Below are 25385 nucleotides of genomic sequence, written 5' to 3' on the forward strand. Positions count from 1 at the left end.
TGCTTAGGGCAGTTTTAAATTGTAGATATCTATACTTCTGTTTGTTATGTGTTTAAATTTTTAAAAATTTCTAAAGTATTTTTTTCCCCTTCAGCTGATGGAGTCTGTGTGTTTAAATGCTTGGTTAACAGAGACACTGAATACTGTCGTGTGGGCAAAGAGTCTGTCCTAATTACACTGGGGTACAACAGTGCCTTACTCCAATTCAAGTCACATTCTGGTAAGTGCTTGCCGCATCACGGACATCTTGCATTTCTGAGAATCGTATTTCTCTCCCTTTGCTACTCTGTGAATATTTTTACTAAAACTCCTCCTATCTTTTCCCTCTGTTCTACATTATCTATTACACACTGCAGTATGTTATGAAGTTCATGATCCATGTGACTTGACATATCACTCTCAGATTCTAAGCAGCCATTTATCAGAGGGGTAGCCGTGTTACTCTGGATCTATAAAAGCAGCAAAGAGTCCTGTGGCACCTTATAGACTAACAGACGTATACGTCTTTGCTGCTTTAAGCAGCCATTGATATACAAGGCATCAATTTTCAAAAACACCACCAGGAACCCATTCTTATTCTTGAGGACAGATAACAGTTGAATATGGTACTCTTAACATTTCATCCTTGATAAATGTAAGTAAGTCTCTGTGTGTAAGAGCCAGAAGTTTTTTAATTGTCCTGAAAGCTGTTCTTACCTTAAGGCTAAGCTCTTCATCTACGTTTATGTCATTGAACAGTTTGGTAATTCAAATCCTTACTGTTTTTAGCTTTTCTACCAAAATATAAGCACCTACGCTCATTGGTGTACTGTAACATACACCTCCAGTCGGTATGTATTCTGTTTCTGTACATTAGTGTACTACTGATGCTGAAAAAGAATCCCACTGTCATTCTTTTAAAAAGTTATTTATCAACTGCATTTAAGTGAACTTGTGAAACTTTAATAATTGCAGTTCCACTTGATCAAATTCGTCCTAAGTCTAACAGCTGCAAAATTTACTTTAATATAATTTTATTATAATGGCCATATGCATAAATACGAGAAATGTTCTCACATTGACTTTTCAAAGCTTGCTTAGTTCCTGTGCAGGGCAATTCAAAAGCCTAGTTCATTTATTCTGAGGAATGTGCATTGCAGACCAAATGTAATTTTGACATAGCATGACTAGAATTCTTGCTCTCCTATCACATACCCAACACCATATACAAGAAAAAACAACTTGACTCAACGCATTCAGCCAGCAAATTGGACTGAAAATCAACCGCAATAAGACAGATATCATGACCTTTAATAGTGCCTCACCATCACCAGTACGGATAGAGGATTATGTTCTCACCAATGTAGAAACAGTCACGTACTTGGGCAGCACCATCAGCCAGGATGGTGGAACAAGCCAGGACATCCAGAACAAAATCAGTAAAGCCAGGAACACCTTCAGGAGCTTAAATACAGTCTGGAAATCATCAAAATACAACATGAAAACTAAACTCAAGATTTATCGGAGCTGCGCACTTTCAACATTACTTTATAGTACAGAATGTTGGGGAATGAGAAAGTATGACATGTCCAAACCATCTTCATTCCATAGAGCCTGCCTCAGAAAAATCCTCCATATCTTTTGGCCCAGGACAATCTCAAACCAAGATCTATTGACACAGTGCAGCCAAGAGGATCTGAGCACCATCGTTACCAGGAGGCGTTGGAGTTGGATTGGCCATGTGCTTTGGATGGAAACTGTTTCCATCACCAGAGTAGCAAAAAGGTGAACACCTGAAGGCAAGCACAAATGAGGCTGCCTGAAAACAACATGATAAAGAGCTGTGGAAGCCGAGCTGAAAAACCTGGGGCACAGCTGGGTAACCACTGAAAGACTTGCCAGAAACAGACAGGAGTAGAGGAGCTTCGTTGCTGCCGTAAACGCCAGAGGCGTAATGGGAACATGATGACGATGATGAATAGAATTTTCCTTTTTCTAGATCACCTGGTCTTTGGTCAGGTACCACAACCATTACCACCACCACCACCTCCTGGCAGTTTTTAAAAGCGGTGTATTATTAGATCATCTCACTTGCATCTATAAAGGAAAATTATTCATGCATCCTCCTACATTGCTAGAGCAACGTAGTTACAACGTAAAATTATAGCTCGGTATTGTTTCCCACAAAATAGTGTCACAACTGAGAAGAAATAATACTTTTTAAAAAAAACGAAAATGCCAAAATAGTGTTTATAGAACAATTCAGTAATAAATGGGGACTTGACAAATAATCAGGATAGCTGTGTGGATGAATTATTGGATAAATCTTCAGTGCCAGGGTTTGAATAACTTATTTTAAAATCCTGACTGTTCTTGACCTTTCCCAGTGTTTTGACATTATACAGTACACCAATGTAAAACCACACTTTGACCTTTCAGTTATCTGTTTGCTAAATTTCCGAGCTGTTTGACAGATCTTTTCATAAATAATCTGTGATGTATGTCTTGAGGATTTAGCCTGACAAGTTTTTCTTTTTTTAATGTTTTCTGTGTTCTCTGAAGTGTCTCATTTAGTCATTAAGGTCCCAATTCTGCAGGGCATTTTAGGTTTAGGAGATCAGGGCACAAGGAGTCTGTTTTTTCTTCTACTTCCCTCTGCTGCAAACAGCAGGAAAGGGTCACTCCAAACAAGCACTCAAAAGTGTCAACAGTGTCCCCTGCCCAGCTCACTCTGTTCCAAAGGGGAATGGCCTGGACATTAGTGGGCAAATGCAGTTTTGCCAGGAAAGAAAGATTTCATGAGGCTTGGTCCTACTCTTTAGAGAGATCTGATATAGTTATTAATACAGCTTCATATTATGGAACTGTTAGCTAAAAAATTTATAAGAAATTGAGAATACAGTATTACGTGTAGCTAGTTGGAAACAAGCCATTGTCCAATGTTCTCTTCATTATATTTGAAAATGGGAAAAAAATTAAAGTGAAATGTCCATGTAAATCCATGCAAGTTACTTTACCCAGAGACACAAAAAAAGTGTTGTTTAAAAAAAATACCCTGTTGATATCAAATATAATATACCAGCTGCTGAGTAAACTTGAAGTTGTCAATAAAAATGGCATTTCTTTTTGCATGATTCCTGAATGACAAGTTAAATAATATTTTAAATGTATAAAGATATTATACTGCATAATACTGAACGGTGCCCCAGTTATGAGAAAGCGAACAACATTTTATGAATTACAGATTAAAGGGCAGCAGCCATTTTTTGTCTCGTGTCCTAGGCCTTATTGGTGCATATAATTTTTTTTTTCAATGAGAGAAAATAATGCTACCGTCTGCAAACTTGAAGTGAAGTCTTTGTCGTTTTAAATTTCAAGAGATTTTTATAGTTATAAAAATATGTTTTAGTAGCTGTGGGTTCTCAAAGTCCTATTTCTTTTCTAGATGGGGAAAAATGCATGCCCCACTTGTGCCCAGGCAGAGAACTGTTGTTCTGTGCCTTTCTGCTTCCAGCATTTTGACAGCAGTAAATCATAGATTTTATCCTCCATTTCCTGCTGAACATATGTGCAACATCTGAATAGGCTCAAGCAGGCCATGAAAATGAAAGTTAATGTATCTAGTACCTACAGGCTTTTCTTTCAAAAACAAAGATCATTTATTTGGAACAGATTAACCAACCAGTCTGTAGCCCATCTGTGGTAGGTTTGGTGTGTAGGTCTGCTCCATAGTACAGATGCCCTGCTTAATTTAGCACAGAATTACATGATGATGATAGGACAAATTGCTCTTTCAGGGTGGCCGTAGGAATGCAGATTCCTCCTTTACAATCCTTCTAGCCCTGGCATATTGCTGTTTGAGGAGTGACTCCAGAAATCAAACAGACAAGCAAACAGTAGTTGTGTTTACACAGCCTAATCAACTCAATTCTCAAATCCTTAAAAAAAAAAAAATCAGACAGCAACAATACTCTATGCTACATGCAAGTGGGTACAGTAAAAGCGGGGAAAGGAAATAGGTTAGCTATAGTTTTTCACTTTAAGTATTTGATGTTATTGATCTCCAGGCACAGAATTTTTACATATACAGTAAATATTAGATTGCCAAAGAATGTATTTGCTATATGAATAAATTGTACCTGTTGATGCGATATGGACCTAAGCAGACATAACGTATTTGATAGTGACTTTTTAAAATTATGCCTGCACTTGAATGCAACAGCACATAGGCATGTCAAAAATGCAAATACTCATATTACGTTCCATGCAAAACACCTGTACATATTTGTTCCATTGTGGTGCCCAGACCTGGTTGTGAAATTTGCATATAGAGACCATTTTGCTCTCTGGAAAGGCTCTCCTATGGCTAGATTGTCCACTGGTTAATTTGTTCATGTATTTTTGCACACCTCTATATTGAGTAATTTTTGGTTGCACTAGGTCTTTTAGCTGCGATTCTGAAAATAATCTGATTTTTATTCATACACTTTTGCTTTTTCAACTTCAGCTGCACACTTAGGCCCTGTTTCAACAAAATATGTAAGCAAATGCTTAATTTTAAGCATGTGAGTAGTCTCATTGACTACTCACATGCTTCAATGAGACTGGTCACATGCTTAAAGTTAAGCACCTGCTTAAGTGTTTTGCTGATTCAGAATCTTAATATGCATCATGTGAAGTTCTACTCCAATATAACTATGTAATCACTTGCTAGTTTCTTTTTAAAGTTCTGACTTTTTTCCATGGGACTCTAAAAAGAGGAGATGGTTTGCTTCACCTAGACCTGCTTTATTACAGTCAGTTTAGAACAGGGTTAAATTAATAGAATTTACTGAAAAAAATCGTAAATGTTACTAATGCATAAGAATAAAGTGTGACTGTATTGGAAAATGTATATATGCACAACTGCACCCCTAGTTTTGCAGATATAAATAGAGATCCTGGTCCTGGAGTGCTCTGTCTGCTTTCACCTCTCTGTGGGTTCACAGTGCCCTGAAGTTTTAACCCAGTGGAGGATCTCTCCAGCATGAGTGGAAGAAGCATTTGTTAGACATCAAAATATAGTTGTTCATTAAAATAGCTACCACCAGGGGTGAGCTGGAGCCGGTTCGCACCGGTTCGCACGAACCCGTTGTTAAATTTAGAAGCGGTTTTAGAACCGCTTGTTAACTAGCTTCCCTGCGAGGGAAGCTTTGATGGGCTCTGCCTGGGAAGCCTGTAATTCCTCCTCCCGGCCGCCGGGGGGCGCTGCGCTGCGAGAGCCATGTGAGCTGCCTCCTGGCCCTGTTGCTGCTCCTGCTCTTTGGACCTCTGGCCCGGGGGCTCCGGCTGCTGCCCCGTGAGTCCCCGGCTGCGTCCTGCTGCTCCCAGCCCCCCGCCCCCCCGTGTGAGTATCTGCGCCCCTCCCCCGCCTTCCCTGCCCCCAGCCACCCCCAGCCACAGCCACCCCCCTGCCAGCCCCACCCCCTGCCCCACCCCCTGCCCCCAGCCACCCCCAGCCCCACCCCCTGCCCCCAGCCAGCCCCTGCCCCCAACCAGCCCCTGCCCCACCCCCTGCCCACAGCCACCTGCAGCCACCCCCCTGCCTGCAGCCAGCCCCTGCCCACAGCCGCCCCCTGCCCCACCCCCTGCCCCCAGCCGCCCTCTGCCCGCAGCCACCCGCAGCCACCCCCTGCCCACAGCCGCCCTCTGCCCCACCCCCTGCCCACAGCCACCCGCAGCCAGCCCCTGCCCACAGCCGCCCTCTGCCCGCAGCCAGCCCTTGCCACAGCCACCCTCTGCCTGCAGCCCCTGCCACAGCCACCCCCTGCCTGCAGCCAGCCTCTGCCCACAGCCGCCCGCAGCCACCCCCTGCCCACAGCCACCCGCAGCCCGCCCGTCTGCATCACCTGCCCACAGCCAGCCCGTGTCACTCCCTGCCTCCAGCTAGCCCTGCCCCATGCCCCTATCTGCAGCCAGCCCCACATCCACTGGTGCCCTGCAGTTCCCAGGGCAGTAACCCTGCACACCTGCTTTAATGAGGGGGGGGCAGGGAGCAGCTGGGACCCACACACGTGCACACCCTAGAGTGACCAGACAGCAAGTGTGAAAAATCGGGACGGGGGTGAGGGGTAATAGGAGCCTATATAAGAAAAAGACCCAAAAATTGAGACTGTTCCTGATCACCACCCACACATGTGAAACGGAGCTCATTTCTAGTTCAGCCCCATCTTTTTAAAAAAGAACTTTAGGTAGGGTTAAAATACATCTGTATTTTCCTGGACATGTCAGGCTTTTCGGTTCTTAATCACCTCCTGGGAAAATATGGACGTATGGTAACCCTATTGGTACAAAAAATACATGCTGTCGCACATCCCTTAAATCAGAACTTTTTATAGGGAACCCATTGTTAAGATTTTGGCAGCTCATCACTGGCTACCACTATGACCTGTGTTGCTTCCAGGGAGGTGTGTGCTTCCTCATTGTTTTCCAGGCTGTGTTTGGAGTGCAGGATCCAAGATACATAAAGTGATATTGAGGCCTGCTGTTCTGTTCTCTCTCTGGATGGCTCAGTAAATGATTTTTATGCCTTCTGTTATATTTCATGTCTGTTATTCTTGCTGTTGGCACTTTGAGTCTGCCATCCCCCTGGAGTGATAGCTTCCATTGTCATGACCTTCATGGACTCTCTAGTCTTTGATCCAATGAGGGAGTCTGACGACCAAAAACTTACATGCTATTTTGAATATCTCACTGACTATTTGCAAGGCAATAAGATCTAAAGGGTATCCCAAGGGCTAATCTGATTCTGCTGCTGCCATGATATCTCAATGTGATATCATGCTGCTTGTTTTTCAGAACCTTTTATTCCTCCAATCTCTTGCTTAGTTTATCTGTGCGAATGTATCCATTGCTGGTGTTTAAGGTCAGCAATTGGTAAAATGATTATAAAGAGGAGAATTAAGGGAGCAGGAGAAAGATCAATCACATCTTCCCAGCTTTTGTGTGTCATGTGACATCCCACCATTGCTCTAGGACAGCAGTTCTCAAACTGTGGGTCGGGACCCCATTTTAATGGGATCCCCAGGGCTGGCTTAGACTTGCCGGGCAGTGGGGCTCAGGTTATAGGCCCCTTGTCTGAGGCTGAAGCCCTTGGGCTTCGGCTTTCACCCCTTCCCCACCCAGGGGAGTGGGGCTCGGGCTTTGGCTCCCCAACCTGGGGCAGTGGGAATCAGGTGGGCTGAGGCTTCGATCCCCTCTCCTGGGGTCGTATAGTAATTTTTATTGTCAAAAGGGGGTCACGGTGCAATGAAGTTTGAGAACCCCTGATCTAGGAGTTAATCCATGTTGTTTTCTTTCTCCCTGCATGGTAATATTTATTTTTTGAAGTTTAATGTGGTTTATCAAATGTGACAACTGTGTAACCCAGTGCTTTTTTCTTTTCTTATGTAGCCACGTGAGTTAGAACATATTTTTGCTTTTTATTTCCTTCATGTCTTTTTTTAGTTCTGATCTGGATAATTTTAAATTTCCAGATTTTCTGTTTTACAGTCAATATTATTAATATTCCGCCAAAGTGTCTGAGTAAATGACATGAAGACAGTTACTTGGAAACTGATTTTTTTTTTTTTTAGCTCAGCCATAGCTCTCTTCACCACTCTTTGATCCACCTGCATGTAAACCTCTACATAATGGTGCTGTTTTTCTCTCAGAAGAGGGGGTTATCTGGCTGAAAAAGTCACGTTATGGTTTGTTTGCCGCCGCCTTTAATGTTGTCTGGTAGCTCTGTTCTCTGTCTCAGCAAAGACATCCCTTGGAATTTCCAAAGAGTGTTTCAATAATTTTTTTTTCTCGATTTTGCATTGAAATTTTAAAATTTGTGCCTTAGGGAAATGTCTAAGCACCTGGAGTGTTTCACTCCCACTTAATTTTCAATTGTCATGTTCCAGTGAGAGTACAGAGTTTGTTGGATTAATTTCTTGTTTAAATATATATTCTAGTTCAATCAGTTAAGCAGGACAGGTATTAGACAATGTTGGCACTATTTTGAAATTGAGTTGGTTAACTATTCTACAAACTGCTGTATCTACCAAGTCATTCGAGTGTCAGTGTGTCATGAACAAGGGTGGGCCTTGGTTTTGTTGGACCCTTATTTGAAGTAAGGTGTTCAGGGACCCATCTCCATCTATATGTAGCTGGGCATGTAATATTATGCCTGATGAAATGGGGCTGTGTATGTAGAACTGCTGGATGAATGAAATAATGTAGCCCTCTATTACACAGTTTGTGTTCTCTTAACCCGCACCTCCCCCTGCAGATATTTTGGTTTGAGTTGATTTGACCCGAATTGAAATATTTCACTTTGATGGCTTGAAACAAACAGTTCCATTATGAGTTCAGCATTAAACTGCATCTCCTGATGGTGCCAGATTGCCTTGTGGCAGTGCTAGGACAGTTGCCTGATGTCCCTATTATCTCCTATGGGCCAAGCTCCCTGACTAGACTATATCTCCCATGATGTCCCATGAGACACGATCAGAGGCAAAACACATTTCATCATGGGAGATATAGTTTGGCTAGGCAGTCTGGTCCATAGGAGAGAATGTGGGCATCAAACACCTGAACTACAACTCCCATGATGCAAAGTGTCACCACCAGTAGATGCAGTTCAATTTGAACTGACTTGAAACAAAACATTTAGTGTCAGTTCAGCAAACTGAAATAAAACACTTTGATTTGGAAATATCCAAATGGTCAGTTTCAACTGAAAATGCTGAAACAAAACATTTCACCATTTCTAAATGAAAAATTTTCAGAACTCTTCATTCTGGGAAAATTCTGATATGTCAACTTTCCATCCTAATTTGTGATGAAAACAAATATTTAAGTATCCTAATTTCCCATGGGACAGAAATTCCAATTTTTTGCTCAACTCCAGTCTAATGTCATTACTCACCATAGTTTGTATGTTTCACAAAGTCTGGTGGTACCCTGTGCTGGCCCTGTATTGTTTTCTGTGGTTAATCTATAGTACTTAGCATAGAAAACACACTATGCGTAAACTTTGTTTGTTTAAATTTTTGGCTGGAATTTGATCAGCGCTTTTTAAGGTACAGAGCTTTATTCCCTCCATGTGAACAGAGGGTAGTTTCAGGGTTTGTGTTGCTTTTAAAAGGTGAATGTGACAGTATGCGTTTGTTTATGTAATTTATCAGCATCTTAAGACATGACAAAACATATTCTCTTTGAAATGATTAAAAATTAGGTTGTGGGAAACACTCCATGGATGATTGTCAACACACCATGGCTTGTACATTGAAACTGTGGAATAAGTTTGGTAAAATACCATGCCATTAACCCATTACCTTTTGAAAACTAATAAAACATAATCCCTGCAAATCTGGAGTGCACTCCAGCAAACTAAAATCTGCACACTGATTAATGTATCTGTTGATTTCTGCCTGCGCTATGCACACTGGGACTGTGAGTCTTCACTCTCTCTAGATTAAGTGAGGAGGAACATGTCCCTGATCTCTCATGACGGACCTAGTGTCTCACCCCCATATATTCATCAGCCTTATTAGAGGATGTACCTAGATGTAGACATATAGCATTGTGTACATTTTCTTTAAGTATGATACAGAGCTAAAAAATTAGGCAATAACACATTTTCCATGTCGAACTAATAATTGTTTACTGTGGTGCATATGGTCTACAACCATGCTTCAGTTATGAAAATTAACTGTTACCAAACATGTTTGTTCTCTGTAATTAACATAGATTCATAGAGTTTAAAGCTAGAAGGGACCATTAGATCATTTGATCTGACCACCTGTATATCACAACCCATTACATTTCACCCAGTTACCATTGTATTAACCAGGGGCGGCTCTAAGCATTTTGCTGCCCCAAGCACGGCAGGCAGGCTGCCTTCCGCGGCGTGCCTGTGGAGGGTCCGCTGGTCCTGCGGCTTCAGCTTCGGCATGCCTGTGGGAGGTCCTCCAAAGCCGCGGGACCAGCGGACCCTCCGCAGGCAAGCCGCCGAAGGCAGCCTGCCTGCCGCCCTCGCAGCACTGGCAGAGCGGCCCCCACGGCTTGCTGCCCCAAGCACGCCTGGAGCCGCCCCTGGTATTAACCCCAATAACTTGTATTTTGGCTAAAAGAGAAAGGCATCTAGTTTTGATGTACAGATCTGAAAAGATGGAGAATCCACCACTTTCCTTTAGTTCTGAGATTGTAGTTTAAATTAGAGAGGTTCTGGACAGTTACAGTAATTATATAATCTTTGTGCAAAGTTGGGATGGAACTTTAATAGCCACATCTCATGGCACTGCTCTCTCCAATTTGCAGGATTATTTCTAAACGCTCCACTATATCTCAAATGCAAATAATAATTAAAACGGTCCTGATTTAAGTTTATGTATAATCCATTTTAATATGAGGTTGATAAAATGGGTGATAACTTCCTGTAGCTCAAGTTGTTTTTGTAGTATTATAGTAGCTTGAAATTGAAGGTACTATTTTAATATTCTGCTGAGAAGACAGTTTGATGATGGTGATTGGCTCCTTTTATCATTATTGGTTTACTTTGGATATGAACCACTTTGGTGCCATCAGTCCTGTTGCATATCAAAAAACCACAGTTGATATAAAATCCCCTCTGTGTTTGCAAATTGTCCCATTGATGACAAAGACTGTGAGCATCAGGTTCTCCTGTATTGATGCGGGAAGTGATTCACCCACTAGTGTGCGTGGGACAAAACCATTCCCAACATTTTTGCAGTAAGTTTGGAATCAATAGAAGAGCTTAAAAGGACAGAAGAGAAATCACTTGGAAACAAGCTGTAGAAATAACTGAATTAGTTTGCAAATTATAATGTAATGTTCAGTCGTCATGTTCACAAACAAATTATTTAATGTTGATTGAAATGTTAGTAAATTAAGTGTTAAAATGAACATCTGAATTCCATTTGTCTAGTCTGCCATGTTTATGGCTATGTAAAGGCTCACATTCTGCAGAATTTTGTTTTTTTGTTATTTTAAGAGAAAAATTCCTTTGCTACCAAACTTGTGGCAGTCCACAAGGACTCCTGAGAGACTTTTCCTTCAGGTGTATGCTGCCCCTCTTGCAGTTGTTACTACTGCTGTTACTGTGTCTGCTAGGTCACTGCTAACTTCAAATCCCAATATATCATCTTGAGTATGTAAAAGGGTAGGTTGATTTGTTTGTTTTGTTTCTGCATCAGATACTTGAAGATAGTCTATCCTTGATGAGCATATATAGTTGATTTCAATGCTAATGCCATCATCAATGGTACTGTCCTTATCAAAGGGAGAATTAACCCTCCATTTCCTTGGTTGGAGTTTTGAGATCCTGGTGTTGTGCATGTAAGAGTGTTTCTCTGATTAACAGTAGAAGAGCTGATGAACCTAGCAGGGTTTCATATATTCTGTATAACCCAATCATCACCTAGAGAGTCTTGTGTTCCTCTGTTTCAGACATGGGACCAAATTCACTGCTGTATAAACTTACAGATCACGGCCCAAATTTACTGTTACTAGAACCACAACTCTCTAATTGCAGACTCCAGCCGATGTTCCATCTAATGTGTCTGAATTATTCTCCACTGCCTGAAATCAAAAGGGCTAGAGGCTAATTGTAGTATGCATTTATTTAATGACTTATCACTAGTGGTTTTATTTTTGTACTCTGTTTTTTTTCCAATCGTGATTCTCTTTTTGCCATATTCTGTTTTGTTTTTCTCTCCCACGCCCTTCCAGTTTTATTACTGGAGGCCCCCATGGTGATAATGCTGAGAGACTCCATCTGCTCTGAGCAGATGGGAGAGGTGCACTAATATTATGTTCCATATCTGAGTATGTTTCATCTACAGTGAGGCTAGGCATCTCTCAGATAGAAATCAGTATAGCTGTGTTGCTAATACAATGTCATGTAGCATTTGGTTGGCATTTTACAGTGGTACGGTACAGGTTGGTCAGCATGAGTTGTGACAGAGTATCGGGGCATCTGTTCCCCTCTTGAAAGAAGTCTGGGCTACTCACATCATAGGGCGACCCCCTCACAAAAACTCATTTATTTGGTTTGTATCCTGGGAATTTAAGTCCTGTCTAGAACTTGCTTTTACTCAATGACTAGACAGTTCAGTTTTCATGCCCATAAAGGATCTTTGAACTGCTTCATTGCAGTCACTAAGCACTAAAATAGTGTATAAACACAGTGTAGATACAGCATGTCTCTGAAATGTTACCAAACTGGATGTATAGATTTTCTTGGACTAGTGGGGATTTTTGGGTAATGTTAATAACTACATCAGATGGCTGAGAGGTAGAGCTGGTAAAAAAAAAAAAATTCCATCGAAACATTCTTCTACAAAAAGTGGCTTTCCTCATTAATTTTTTTAAATCCCTTTTGTCAAAATAGATCAGGTTTTAATTGGAAAAAATCTGAAAATTTAAAAAATCAGGTTTTTCTCAAAAAACCCGAACATTTCACAGAAAACTTTGAAAATGAAAAATTGTTCATTTGGTTTGAAATTTTATGCAGGAAAAAAATCATTTCCCAACCTGATGTATTGCAAAGGCAATTTGACAAAGAAGTGTGGGGTATCAGAGAAAAGCCACAGAGCAAACAACAACTGGGAGAGGGGAAGATCTGCCAAATTGAATGTATGCACAGTACAGTGCGTAATGTATTGGCAGGTCTAATTTCAGAACTGAAGATCCCTGTCTTAAAATGTTGGCAATATGAGGAAAGTCTTCTCCTTAAAGCTATTTAGAATCTTATTCAAAGACTGAGGGCCAATTTCACAGGTGAGGAGCAAGTTAGTTCCTCTTACACTGATTTACAGACTGTAGAATCCCTTAGAGCTACTTGCATCCGCTCTAGTGCTGGGTAATGGAGTCTAAGGGTATGTCTGCGCTGCAGAGAGCAGTCTTGAAACTTCGACAGATATTTCCTTTCAACCGTTCATAGAACATTGTGAGTTAGATAAGTGTGGTTGGGATTTTGATTTTATTTAGCAAAAAATTATAATCACTTCCCCTTTCAAATTGATTTGACTTGCTTGATATTATGATATCATCCTTCCAATTCTCAAGTTGTCCATCGGATCTTCAGGGAAGGTCAAAGTAGAAAAGACCTGAATTTCTACTATTTAAAAAAACAGAAAAAAAAACCTTTTTGGGACGCAGGTGGCAAAAAATTTTCAGGCCATCCTTGTATGACATGAAGCAAAAAGGGCCACAAAACCCAGTATCTTTTCCTTTGCAGATGACCTTTAAATGCTTTTGAAAATCTAATCCTTACAAGAACCTTGTGAAGTAGATAGGTAAGTATTACTGTGTTTTACCCATGCAGAAACAAGCAGCTAGGTTAAGTAATTTGCCCAAGGCAACAGAAGGAGCCTCTGTCAGAGCAGAGTTAGAGGAGTCTGGATCTTGAGACTCGGATTACTAGGCCATGTGCCACTTGGTTAAATAGTGCTGTACTTGGGTTTACAGACCACAAAGCAGTACAAGTACTTTAAATACAAAGCACTGCAGAATCAAACTTGCAGGTAGTAGTGTGGCACCATCTCTGGCAACCCAGCAGCCTTCTGAGAAGGGAATCAGTTCCACTACCATCCTAGAAGGAAATATGTTGTACGGAGTCCTAGAACCTTCGTAAGGCAAATGGGGCCCTGGGATTAACAGTAAATATTCTGTTTGTTCTTGAAAATCAAGCAGGAATGTTGAATAGATTTTTTTGCACCAAGTGTTTGGCACTTGGTTGGAAAATGTAGAGTTATAATCAGGGCAACCCAGAAATGTGCCAGTTGTGTGTTTAACCATTCTTGGGGTGGATTATTTTGAACTTTACTTTCAAACAAAGACTTGCAAGTAATTCTAATTCAACAAAGAGACTACAGAGAACAGTCAGCCTTAAGTTATGTAACATTTTTTTTTTTTTGCTGGACATGGACACTGTTTTTATTTGTCCAAGTAAAATTATAAATGTTCCTGCTGGCATGCAGCTTTGAAAGCCTGCTTTACATACTGAAGTTGAAAAGATATTTAAAATAAGACAATTTGGGATAAAATCTTTGTTAAATACAGAAATATACCTAGTCCATTTTCATAGTGGCTGGGGCAGTGTTTTGGACATGTCTCTAGATCTGCTGGAGCAGATAAAATTCCTAGCCTTCTGGGAAGTCAGAAAACTAGGTTTCAATCAAAGAACATTAGTCAATATATGATCGTGAACATATTCATAAGATCTGGGATGGTTATCAGCAGCTAGGAGTTGTAAATGTTAAAAGACGTTTGAAGAGATTTTTTGTGTTTAGTAGGGTAATTAACCAGAAAGGAAAAATACTACATCAGTGTGGGGGCTGCAAATGGAACCAAAGGAGTTATTGGAAATACCTGCTTAACATAGAAGACAGAGTGGCTAGCAATGTTCTGCCTCCTTCAGGAACAATCTGTGAATGAAATAGTCACCCCATTCATACTAAAAAGAACCCAAAGTATGCAGCTTTTCCATTACAGATTGTCACTTCTGATTTATCTTCTGTTTCCATTTTATTTACAGTTTTTTCGTTCAGTTTTTACACAGTTAATGGTAAACATGTAGAACTGTGGCTGTTTACTGTGGGATTCACATAGACAAATGCAAGTAACTGAGGTTTCAGACAATATCTGAAAATGATAACCTTGTAATGAATACTTTTTGCCTAACGAAATCTACATGATTTCCTGTTAGGAACAGTCTTCTGTATGAGGACGAGAACAAACATAAATTTAAAGAATCAAATCGCCAAGCTGCAATAATAATTTCTATCTGCAGGCTGATCTGGAATTTGAAGTTATTTATCTATATAATTTCCTGCATAGTAAAAGACTCTCTCTTTAGACATGTGAAATTTGTAAAGGTTGAAGGGGCTTAGCATTTAAATTTCAGTAGATGGAAACAAAGTAAGAGGAGCGAGCTTTGTGTGGTACGTTGATTCAGTCAGAAGCTGGATAGAAAGATGTGGGGATTTCAAACAGGTGAAATAATTTTTCATGGAAACGTCGTAAACTGATGTTTTAATTTATTCAGCTAAGACTTTTTTTTTTCATTTTGCTGGACTGGATCCATTGTTTCTTACCCAAAAATGGTGATCAAGATTCATATTTCTTTATATAAAAATAGCTCAAATAGTTCCTGTAGCGTAAGCCACTGAGGTACACACAGAAAATAGAGACAGGATTAAAAGCTTACTGTAAGCTTGCTGGGAGTTAGAAGATGTAATGCAGCCGGTATTTTTTGTTCCTGAATCTTGAGTGATATTTGGATAACAGGATGGCAGTACAGATCCACTATTACGGCAAGTTCTAGTAGCCAACTGCAGGATTTTTTTAATAAATTCTGTATTTTTGAGGAGAGTGGAGAGGGACACAAGGCATGTTTGTCTCTTTCCTCATTTCTCTCCTTTGCATTCTTCAAGAGGCTCTTATATTCTTCCAGCATCCACCCAGGGCTTATGTAAAGGAAACTGATGGACTAAGGGCATCTGAAGCCAGTACTGAAAAAGACCAGACTTTTGTCTAAACACTTCATCTAGGACCACTATTCTTTCTTCTTTAACCCAATGTCTGTTCATTTTATAATTTGCCGGGATTGTAAGTGGACAATTACTGTTGCAATCATCTATCCAGACCCAGAGGAGAAAGTACGACAAGCAGATGAACATAGTTCTTTCTCTTCTTCCCACCATGCACATCCTCTGAGATCAAAGATGAATCATAGTTAAGGTTCCTGTTCTCTGCAAAAGTGTTAACACAGGATAAACTCTGTGTGTGTGTGTGTGTGTGTAATTAGGAAGGAATGGAAGAGGCATAAGATACTGGCTGGTTTTGGAAAAGAATTTTTCCCCTGGCACAGGACTGTTTTCTGCTGTTATCTTCCCATGAAGCAAAGCAGTAGAGTGAAATGGGTTAGTTTCTGGCCCACCTCTAGATGCAGGGTAAGCAGCTGGGCCTCCCAAGATTCTGTTCATCCCATGGAAACTGAGTATCTTTTTAATGAGGTTTTTCAAATTTACTTTTTCTCAGTGCTGTGAGGGATGGAAAGGGGCATGTCAGCGATACATCATGTAGTGGCAATGTTGATTCCAGATTGCTTATAGGTTGCTCCAGGGCTGGATGTAGTCAGTCCAGGACCCTAGGCTCATATGGCAAGGCAGGCTCTCTCCCCACCCTAATCCTTGGGCCCTGCTCATTGACCATGGCCCCATCTTCAAACAGGAGCCTGTGGCACTCTACCTCAATGCAGCATCCTGGAGCCTCCATATTCACCCATGTCATATCATTAATATATATGTCATACAACCCACTCCCAGGAGAGTATTTGTTTAATCAGAAGGAAAATTGTAATCAAGGGGTTTACAAAAGCTGTAAGAGGGTTGCGCAGGCATCACACAGTGGGGGATTGCTCACCTCTGTGACTCAGCAAAGTCTACCAGGACACATCTGGGCTAGTGTTTTCCAGGCACATGGACTGATGATATAAAATAGGGAGCAGTGGCATTATGCTTTTACCTTTCTCCTCCCTCACTTAAGCTGGAAGCAACAAGAATGCTGCCCCAGATTTAAAAGGGAAGCCTGCGTATTAAGAACTGTAACCCACCCGCAACATCCAGTGGGGTGAGAAAACTGCTTGATCCAAATACTGCCTAGTCTAATAAGGTTTAAGATTTAGACTTCATGCTTACTTTTTATTTTCTTTGGTAACTATCTCTGATCTTTTGTGCCTACCACTTATAATCACTTAAAATCTCTCTTTCTGTAGTTAATACATTTGTTTTATATTTTACCAAAACCAGTGTGTTTTGGTTGAAGTGCTTGGGAAAGCTAAGCTCAGTTTACAAAGGCTGGTGTGTGTCCTCTCCACACTGAGGGAGGGGCAGACTTGCTTCTGACCAGGGCAAGACAGTATGTTCCGGGGGTGCAAGGCTGGGGGCTTGGGAGATTTGCTGGTGCCTTTCTCTGTGTGATTTGTGAGTGGCTTAGGGAGCATTCACGCAATATAGCTGAGTGTAGGGTTCTGTATGCAATTGTGCTGAGAGATAACAGCACCTGAGGGGTTTGCTGCTTGTCACTAGCAAAGCATTGTGAGATACAGCCCAGGCTGGAGCATTAAGAGGGCACAATGTTACCCCAGTTCCAGGTTGTACCCCGGGGATCCCATCACAGAGCCCCACTTGTAGTGGCAGGCAGATGGGCCCTGCCCTTCCCAAAGAGATAGTGGTAGCAGTATGGGCTTTCTTGTCCCCTGCCTCACAGGCGTGGCAGCAGAGATCCACTGCCCCACCATGGTAGCAGCAAGTGCTCCTCCTCCCTCCCCCTGCCCCGTACTTACCTCTGCAGCCAAAGTGTACCTGGTTGGGTTGGGAGTGAGCCAGGCCTGCTGCGCTCTCCCACTGCTACGTGCACAATCCCCTGTTGGGGTGGTGTTGGCAGGGTCCGCCAGAGCAATGGGTTTTGAACTTAATACCCCTTAGTGTGTTATCTAGGCCTTAGGTTTAGACCTATAAAGCCTTTGCAGTAGTTGGCCCACAAGTTCAGTGGGTTGTTACATGATTTGGTTCAGACTTGCTTGAGGAATCATGCATGTGTTTATCTTATTCATCAGTGCTAAGCCCTCTCACTGAAACAGAATATATGGCTGTAGGGAGGGTGGAGACTCTGTTCAAGTCCACCTTTCCAGATTTAGTGACTCTACCCGGACAAGGGCTGAAAGACCTGAGTACCAGCAACAGAAAAGTAAGTAGCTTGTTAAATTTCTAGTGAGTTCTGCATGCTGTTTGCCATACGTTTTTACCAAACATTTACAAATTTTACTTTCTGAGTCTGTCTTTGAAGTTCCTACTCAAACAGAACTCCCATTGACTAAGGTTTGCCTGAGCAAAGACAATAGGGTAGAACCCTTTATTTGTATTTGATTCATCAGCTCTACTTTTTTTTCTTTTGTGTGTGTGTGTTCGTGTTCGTGTTCGTCCCCCTAGGAAAGCTCATGTCCAACCTGTTGCAGTTTGTATGGGCTGGGGTAGGAAAGCTAGCTGCTGTCTCACCTGTCTGTCTTTGCCTTGTTTGTGGCAACTGTCCCCAGCAGAGAGGGACCAGTGCAACTTAAGTCCTGGTTTGGGGAGCTCAAATATAGAAGAAAGGATGGAGGAGGTGATTGTTTTCCTTGGTTACCATATTCTGAGATTTATTATTGGTGGCTGATTAACTGGTGTTATATTTTTATTTTCCAGATCTCTGGGTTTGAAGGGCTGCTACTCAAACAGTTTCTACTTGACTAGAGCACTAAGTGACTTCTTCCTTGCGTATGTACTTTGTATTCCTCAGAAATTAATTATTTTTATTTGAAATCCTGTGAGTTTTGGAGTTCTCTCCCCCACGTCCCCTTTCTCTTTTTTGGGGGGTCAGTAAGTTGTTAGAATTGCATGGTTTATTTAAAACCGTTCTGACTGCTCTTGTTTTAACTTTTATTTCAGGAGCCAGCCATGAACAGAGGAGGAAGACTTTCATGCTTGGTTTTATTACCATTTATGCAGAAACCTCTTTTCAGAGCTTTTTCTTTTCTAAATAAATTTTACTTTTTTTGAATTTCTAATATGTGTTGTCTTTTGTTCCCTGTGTGAAAAGTTTTGCTTCAGTTTTTTCAATCAGATCCAAAAGCTGCTGAGCAATCTGGTTGTCTGCTTTTGGGCCTGCTTGAGTTTTCCTATCACATGTCCAATGTAAAAAATGTTCAGATCCACAGACGCCCAGCCTGTCGCCCGCTCCAGGGGTGCTAGCTAGAATATTGGTAAGGTGCATGGTCCTCAGCAGCCTCTAGCTAGCGGTTTCTTAGCCCATCCCTCTGCTCCGCAAATTTGTGTTACTTAATCCTAAAATGGATCCCTCCTAGCACAAAGCCATTCCTCCCCCAGTTATCCCTAGTGTTCTCATTATTGGCCGAGGCTACTCTAGGTGGACGCTGAGCATTAACTCCCCTTTGCCCAGCTTTTCTGCAACACAAAGAAACTCCTCCAACAGAGTCAGCCATAACTCATGGCCACTTGAACAGGCCTGTCTGGGATTCTCCACAGGGCACCAGTGTCATGTCCACCCATGTGCTCAATAATCAGTTCAGATACTGAGACCTTCCTCTTAAGGCTCCCCAAAGTTTCAGAAAGATGGAGAATTCCATACCATGTAATATAACCTAATAATTTAACACATGCATTCCATTACCAGCTCTGCCATCATCTTATGCTGTTTTGCATTAACATAACTTTTTCTTAATGTAAATAATCAACTGTAGCTGAGACTGTTGTGTCAGCTAATAAATAGTTAACTTTATAAGAGGCACCATTCCCCTTTACCACTCCAAACAAAATCTGTCACTGAGTTCTTGTTGTGAACATGCTGTTTTGCTCTCTGTGGGTTAGTAGCTTTCATATTTTGCTCTATTTTTCTTTTTTTTCTTTTCTAGAATACAGCACATTTTCAAATGCACTGAAGAGGTGCCGGAATCAGAAGAAGGAACACTCTGTTTTCAATCAGCGAACAGAAGAGGCATCTGCTGCTCAGTATTTTCAGGTAACAAAGCCATCTAATGCCAGTTTTGTGGAAGCTAAGTTATAGATGTTTCCCTGTTTTTCTGACCTTAATCACCGGACCAGGTAGAAAGTTAGCTCAGGATTCTGCAGGAAAGGGTCAGGCCCTTGTTACTGTTAAATACAGGTAGTTTGGTAGAAGATGGGCTTTATCTTTTTCTATTTTTCCATTCCTCCTTTCCTAGTTTTATGGCTGTCTATCTCAACAACAGAATATGATGCAGGATTTTGTGAGGACGGCCACATATCACAGAGCTATCCTACAGAACCACATAGATTTTAAAGACAAGGTAAGCTCTGTTGGATCCAAACATAATCGTGTCCTGAAGAATAACATTGAACTCTCCTGTCTGATCTTTCCTAGAACTTTGTGCATCAGTGTACTGATATGTAACACATATGTTTACAAAAATAGGTGTCAAGTATATGGATACCTAGGCACTATGGTGATGGGTCCATTACAGGTACCTTAGGATAGATGTACTTGAACCTAAACCCTGGATCCAAACATTAGATTGGAATTTCACAGCTGGCCCCTGTGGTCTAACCAGAAACCCAAATCTGTACACTCCTCAAATTTTTGGGCAAAGAAATCAGAAGCCGAACTTGGCACCTTAGGCCCACCTCTTTTTTATACATATATACAGAGAGAGAGAGAGAGAGATAGGAATTGCGATACTGGCTCAGACCGGTTCCATCTAGTCCAGTGTACTATCTCTGACAGTGCCCAGATGCTTCACAGGAACGTGTGATAAAGTTTGCATTAGGTAGGTTTGGGGCAATCTACCCTCTTTCCCTCCCTCCCCCAAAAAAACCCAAAACAAAAAAGATTATGTCTCCTCCTACTTGCTAATAGTTAAGAGATTGCCTTAAATCATGAGGCATGAGGTTGAATATCCTTTCCAAAATGTATATCATAGCATACCTCTGGATATTCATAGAATCATAGAACTGGAACAGACCTCAAGAGGTCATCTAGTCCAGTCCCCTGCACTCAAGGCAGGACTAAGTATTATCTAGACCATCCCTGACAGGTGTTTGTCCAACCTGCTCTTAAAAATCCCCAATGATGGAGATTCCACAACCTCGGTAGGCAATTTATTCCAGTGCTTAACCGTCGTACCATATACATAGAATATCAGGGTTGGAAGGGACCTCAGGAGGTCATCTAGTCCAACCCCCTGCTCAAAGCAGGACCAATCCCCAATTTTTTGCCCCAGATCCCTAAATGGCGCCCTCAGAAATTGAACTCACAACCCTGGGTTTAAGCAGGCCACTGCTCAAACCACTGAACTATCCCTCCATTTTGTTAAATTTTGACCCCTAAAGACATCATCTTGTGGCAATGAGTTCCACAGTTTGTTTACTTTTTTTACACATTGTGTGAAAAAAAATGTTTCCTTTTATCAGTTTTGAATTTGCCATCTTTTAGTTTAATTGAATATCCCTGCTGCAAATTGGTAGAAGTCTTTATTGAGCAATCTACAGGGAGAATGTGCACTGCACCTGTAATGTCTTCCTCCAGCTCCTGCTTTCTGTGTGCACTTATCTGCTTTTTAAGACAATATCAAAAAACAAGGCTGACTTCAACTCATGGCCATCTAAAATTGACACCACCCCAAAACAAGACTTTTAATACAATCTAAATTATTAAGCAAGACATTTCCCCTTCATAAAACTTAAGTCAAAATAAAGAAAATAGTTAAAATAAAGTTTCTTTTCACTTTTTAAAGTTTCTAATGTTCTAACTGGGTTTTTCTTCTTTTTATGTGTTTAGTAAAAGGTTAAGATACATTTTATGATGCCTGTTTGCAGTGGGAATAGGCCAGTCATACCTTTATGCAAACCTCAAACCATACTTAACTGTTTAATTTCATAAAAGTAAAACAAAAGGGTTTAAGACATCTTAACCCCTTTTATGCCTGAGACAACCCTCCCTCCCATCAACTCAACAATACCAGTGCGCTAGGAGCATGGGAGGGCTTGCCCAGTTTGCCTGGAACACCAGTACCTGGCCCATACGAGTGTGAATGGTATTGGATTGTTGATTTGTTCTATCATCAACTGATTAATTTTCTTACCAGAACAGGTAGAAATCTTGTATTACAGGGTCTGTAACTAGTAGAACAGCAGTAGATTGGGGACCCTCCTTGTCCTTTGGCCCCCTACCAATGAGAATCCCAATGAGTGTTTTTGTTTTTTATAGTGAGAAGGTAGAAAATGAACAGCAGAACCCAATTGTGCACATTTCTTTTACAAAAGCAGCAAAGAATCCTGTGGCACCTTATAGACTAACAGACGTTTTGCAGCATTTCTTTTACACAGAATTAAGGAGGAGGAAGTGTGTGGGCTGTGTATATTTTGAACCTGCTGGCCCCTTTAGCAGCTATTGCTGTTGTACAGCTGTACAGCTGCTTGCGTTCTCTCTTGGTGTATTTATTTTTCCAACTGTTGGAGCTGCCTTGGCCTCTGTTCTGCATACCTAATAGTAAAGCTGTTACAAACTTGATGCTGCTGGCCACCCACCTAGAGAATGATCTCCCTATTCCCCATTCTGTGAAATGAGAAGTTTCAGAACAAATGTGGTAGAAAAATTGGATTGGATATTTTGTGAGAAAACTCTTTCCCACGAGAATCTGAGAACTCCAGTGCTGCTTAGGTTTTGGCTAACCAGGGCAGAAATACTGCACCCGTGTTTACTGTTAAAGCCAGAAAGCATGACTACTCAAGACTGAAATATAGAAGAAGGGTGATGTGGGGTGGGAGAGGGAGTAGGAAAAGGATAAAAGAGCACAGTAATTTCCAGATCTTCAAAAAGAGGTTTGATTCAGCTGTTACTTGTTTCCTAGCCAGTTTGGCCATTGCATTGATTTCACATTTCTGTCACTTTGCTCCTTTGATGTAAGGAAGTCAAACCCCTGGTGTGAAAGGCATTTATGGTGGAGAAGCAATCACTTTCACATTTCAATTATTTTTTGGGAAAAGTATCCTTGTGAAGGAATGAAGCAGTTGGTCTGAGTTGTGGTGGTAAAAACTGATTCTGGATCCCTTGATAATGTTCTTGGTGGTATTTTCAATACACATTCTGTTTGTAATAGGGTAACAGATGACCTACTTCAGAACCAACTGTGGGAAGTGCTTGTACCAACCATTTGTGGTTTTAAGGAAGCCTAAAGAATATGGAGACAATTTTTAAAAAGTAATGAATCCTTAATAATAAAGTTGGAAAACATTGCTTGGGTTGTCCTCTGCACTACTTAAAATTGTCCTCTTCTCTATAACAACCTTGTAAGTGTTGTCTCTACAGTACTTTCACTAGTGTTGCCTCAAACTTTTTAATCATACATTTTTTCTATTCTTGTCTGGTCTCCCTCACTATTTGGCATTAGGAAATTATTTCTAAGTGCCTATGTCACTTTTGAAAATTTTACCCTGGAGTTCAAATGTTGAAGTGCCACTAACATGGCACCAAGTAAAGATGTCTTCTTGTGGTATAACTAGGAGTAATAAGCTAAAATGAAAAATAAAATATTTTTAAATAGGTGGTAAGTGTAAAGTTAGAAATGATTTCCTAGTTCTCTTTTGAAAATGGGATTTAGACTCCCAAGTCACTTGGCACTTTTGAAAATTTTACCCATAAGTGTATTTTTAAAACAAATCATTTGAGTAGTCTATGTACTACACCTGCTCTAAGGCCTGGTCTACACTAAGGGGGGGGGGGTTGAACTAGGGTATGCAAATTTAGCTACGGGAATAGCGTAGCTGAATTCGAAGTACCCTAGTTCGACCTACTCACCCGTCCAGACGCGGCGGGGTCGAACTCCGCGGCTCCCCCGTCGACTCCGCCACCGCCGTTTGCCGTGGTGGAGTTCCGGAGTCGACCGCGGCGCTTCCGGAGTTCAAACTATCGTGTCTAGATCAGACGCGATAGTTCGAACTCCGAGAAGTCAAACTCACCGCGTCGACCCGGAAGGTAAGTGTAAACCTACCCTAAGTCTCCCCAGCCAATTTTTGTGACTTTTAAAGTCACATTTTTCTTGTATTTTAAAAAGTCCCCTCCCCACCCTCCTTTCTTGTATGAAAGACTCACTCAAACAAAGGGGAACTGACCTGATTCTACAGGGAAGCAGACTATATAAAAAGTGCTCTCAAAGGCACTCAGTAAACAGAGAAATTCATTTTCTCTTTCTAATCTTTCAGACAGACAATAATTAGATGTTACAAGTAACAACAGTATGGTAGAAATAGTTAGAGCATATTGTGATTGATTTTTTTAAACTGATGGTGTCCCTTTCAGGAATAAGGCCCTTATTCTAGAGTCTTGCAACCCAACCCAAACCCGATCGGTCCAGACTACAAGTGTTGGGTCCAGGTCAGGTGGAATAATAACTGGACCCCCTCAGGCACTCTCCCACTGCTGCTGGTGGGGCCGGAGTGGCAGTGATTGCATCCCCCACTCCTGCTGGCTGTCTTAGCACTTCTTATTTCACAGCACAGCAGAGGTCAGTGGCTGACAGGAATGCGGCATGCAACCGCTGCCGACCCCATGGGCAGAAGGCTGTGGCAGCGCTGACTAAGGGATGGGAGGAAAGGTAGGGATCAGATTGGGTCCTGGTCAGGCCTAAAAATTAGGCCTGAGCAGATCTCTGTTCTGCAAATGCTTAGGCATGTGTGTATCTTTCCACATGTGAATAGTCCCACTAAATTCACATGTGGAAAATTACTCACCTGTGTGAGAGTTTGCAGGATCATGCCTCACTCTAATTAGATGGGTACAGCACAAATCCGCCCTGAAATGTTGATTTTTCACAATTATTTAAGTAGCCACTCATCTACTTCAGACTAGTTCTTGAAATGCCCACAAATTACTACCTTTTGGGGCCTTTGAGCTGGTCCCTGTCCTTATTTATTTATTTACTTATACATAGATATAAATACATGAGTGCAAATACGTTTATAGAGTAAACTCACTAACTGCCAGTCCTAAAACTATACACTTATATTAAGAATATTTTGACTTCTTATTGGAAAAAAAAAGCGCTATTGAAGAATGAAAAAAAAAAAAAAGCTGATTCCATTTATTGAAATTTCACAGTGCATTGTCTTAGTGACCACAGTGGATATGTCTACACAGCAACTAGACACCTGCAGCACACCTGTGCCAGCCAACTTGGGTTCATGGGGCTCAGGCTGTGGGGCTGTTTCATTGAAGTGTAGACTTCTGGACTCAGGCTGGAGCATGAGCTGTAGGGCCCTGCGAGGTGGGGTGGACCTCCAAGCTTGAGCTGCAGCCCGAGCCGGGAAGTCTATATTGTAATGAAACAGCCCCACAGCCCAAGCCCCACAAGCCTGAGTCAGCTGGCATGGCCAGCTGTGGGTTTTCTTTGCAGTGTAGACATACCCACTGGGGGCTGGGTTCTTATGCCATTACAGTGGATAGTGCCCGTCATGACATTGCTGGCCCTTTAAAGGGAGTCCGGGCCTAGGCTGCCTGCGAAGAGCTAATTTAATGAGCCCATCTAGGCAGTTAATTGGATAATGAGCAGCTGGGCCTGATAAAAGACTATTAGGGCTTCCTTACAGGAGGTCCTCACAGAGAAAGGAACTTTCCTAAGGGAAGAAATGCTCCCAGGACTGAGAACCATGGGCCCCAAGGAGGAAGGCTGTGCAACCCCCGAGCCCAAGGGAAGAGATTTTAGTTCAAGCTTATTTTGGATTTAATAAAGTAGACCCCCTTCAGGGGAATCTTGTCTGTCATCCATTTGGACTGTGTGGAGT

At 41.6% G+C, this 25385-nt stretch overlaps 1 protein-coding gene and 1 long non-coding RNA gene across 8 annotated transcripts in view; both read left to right on the forward strand.

Annotated features, from left to right (window-relative positions):
• The window catches only part of LOC123373178 (histone-arginine methyltransferase CARM1-like), a 135905-nt gene that overhangs the window by 40195 nt on the left and 70325 nt on the right, over positions 1-25385 (forward strand). For 5 of the 6 annotated variants that reach the window (XM_045022021.1, XM_045022020.1, XM_045022023.1 and 2 more), the window contains exons 2-4: positions 95-220; positions 19484-19590; positions 19793-19897. In XM_045022021.1, the coding sequence (XP_044877956.1) occupies positions 95-220; positions 19484-19590; positions 19793-19897 (338 nt within the window). The remainder of the gene's footprint in view (positions 1-94; positions 221-19483; positions 19591-19792; positions 19898-25385) is intronic. The other variant, XM_045022022.1, reaches the window with a different exon arrangement.
• Positions 16013-19411, forward strand: LOC123373179. 2 transcript variants are annotated; one of them, XR_006580598.1, is made up of 4 exons: positions 16013-16644; positions 17633-17763; positions 18258-18329; positions 18501-19411. It is a non-coding gene; the product is annotated as an uncharacterized LOC123373179 (long non-coding RNA). The 2 variants fall into 2 exon arrangements; XR_006580597.1 differs by lacking the exon at positions 16013-16644 and having other exon boundaries at positions 16985-17763.

Source organism: Mauremys mutica, chromosome 6, assembly GCF_020497125.1.
Source record: "Mauremys mutica isolate MM-2020 ecotype Southern chromosome 6, ASM2049712v1, whole genome shotgun sequence".
Lineage (NCBI taxonomy): Eukaryota > Metazoa > Chordata > Testudines > Geoemydidae > Mauremys > Mauremys mutica.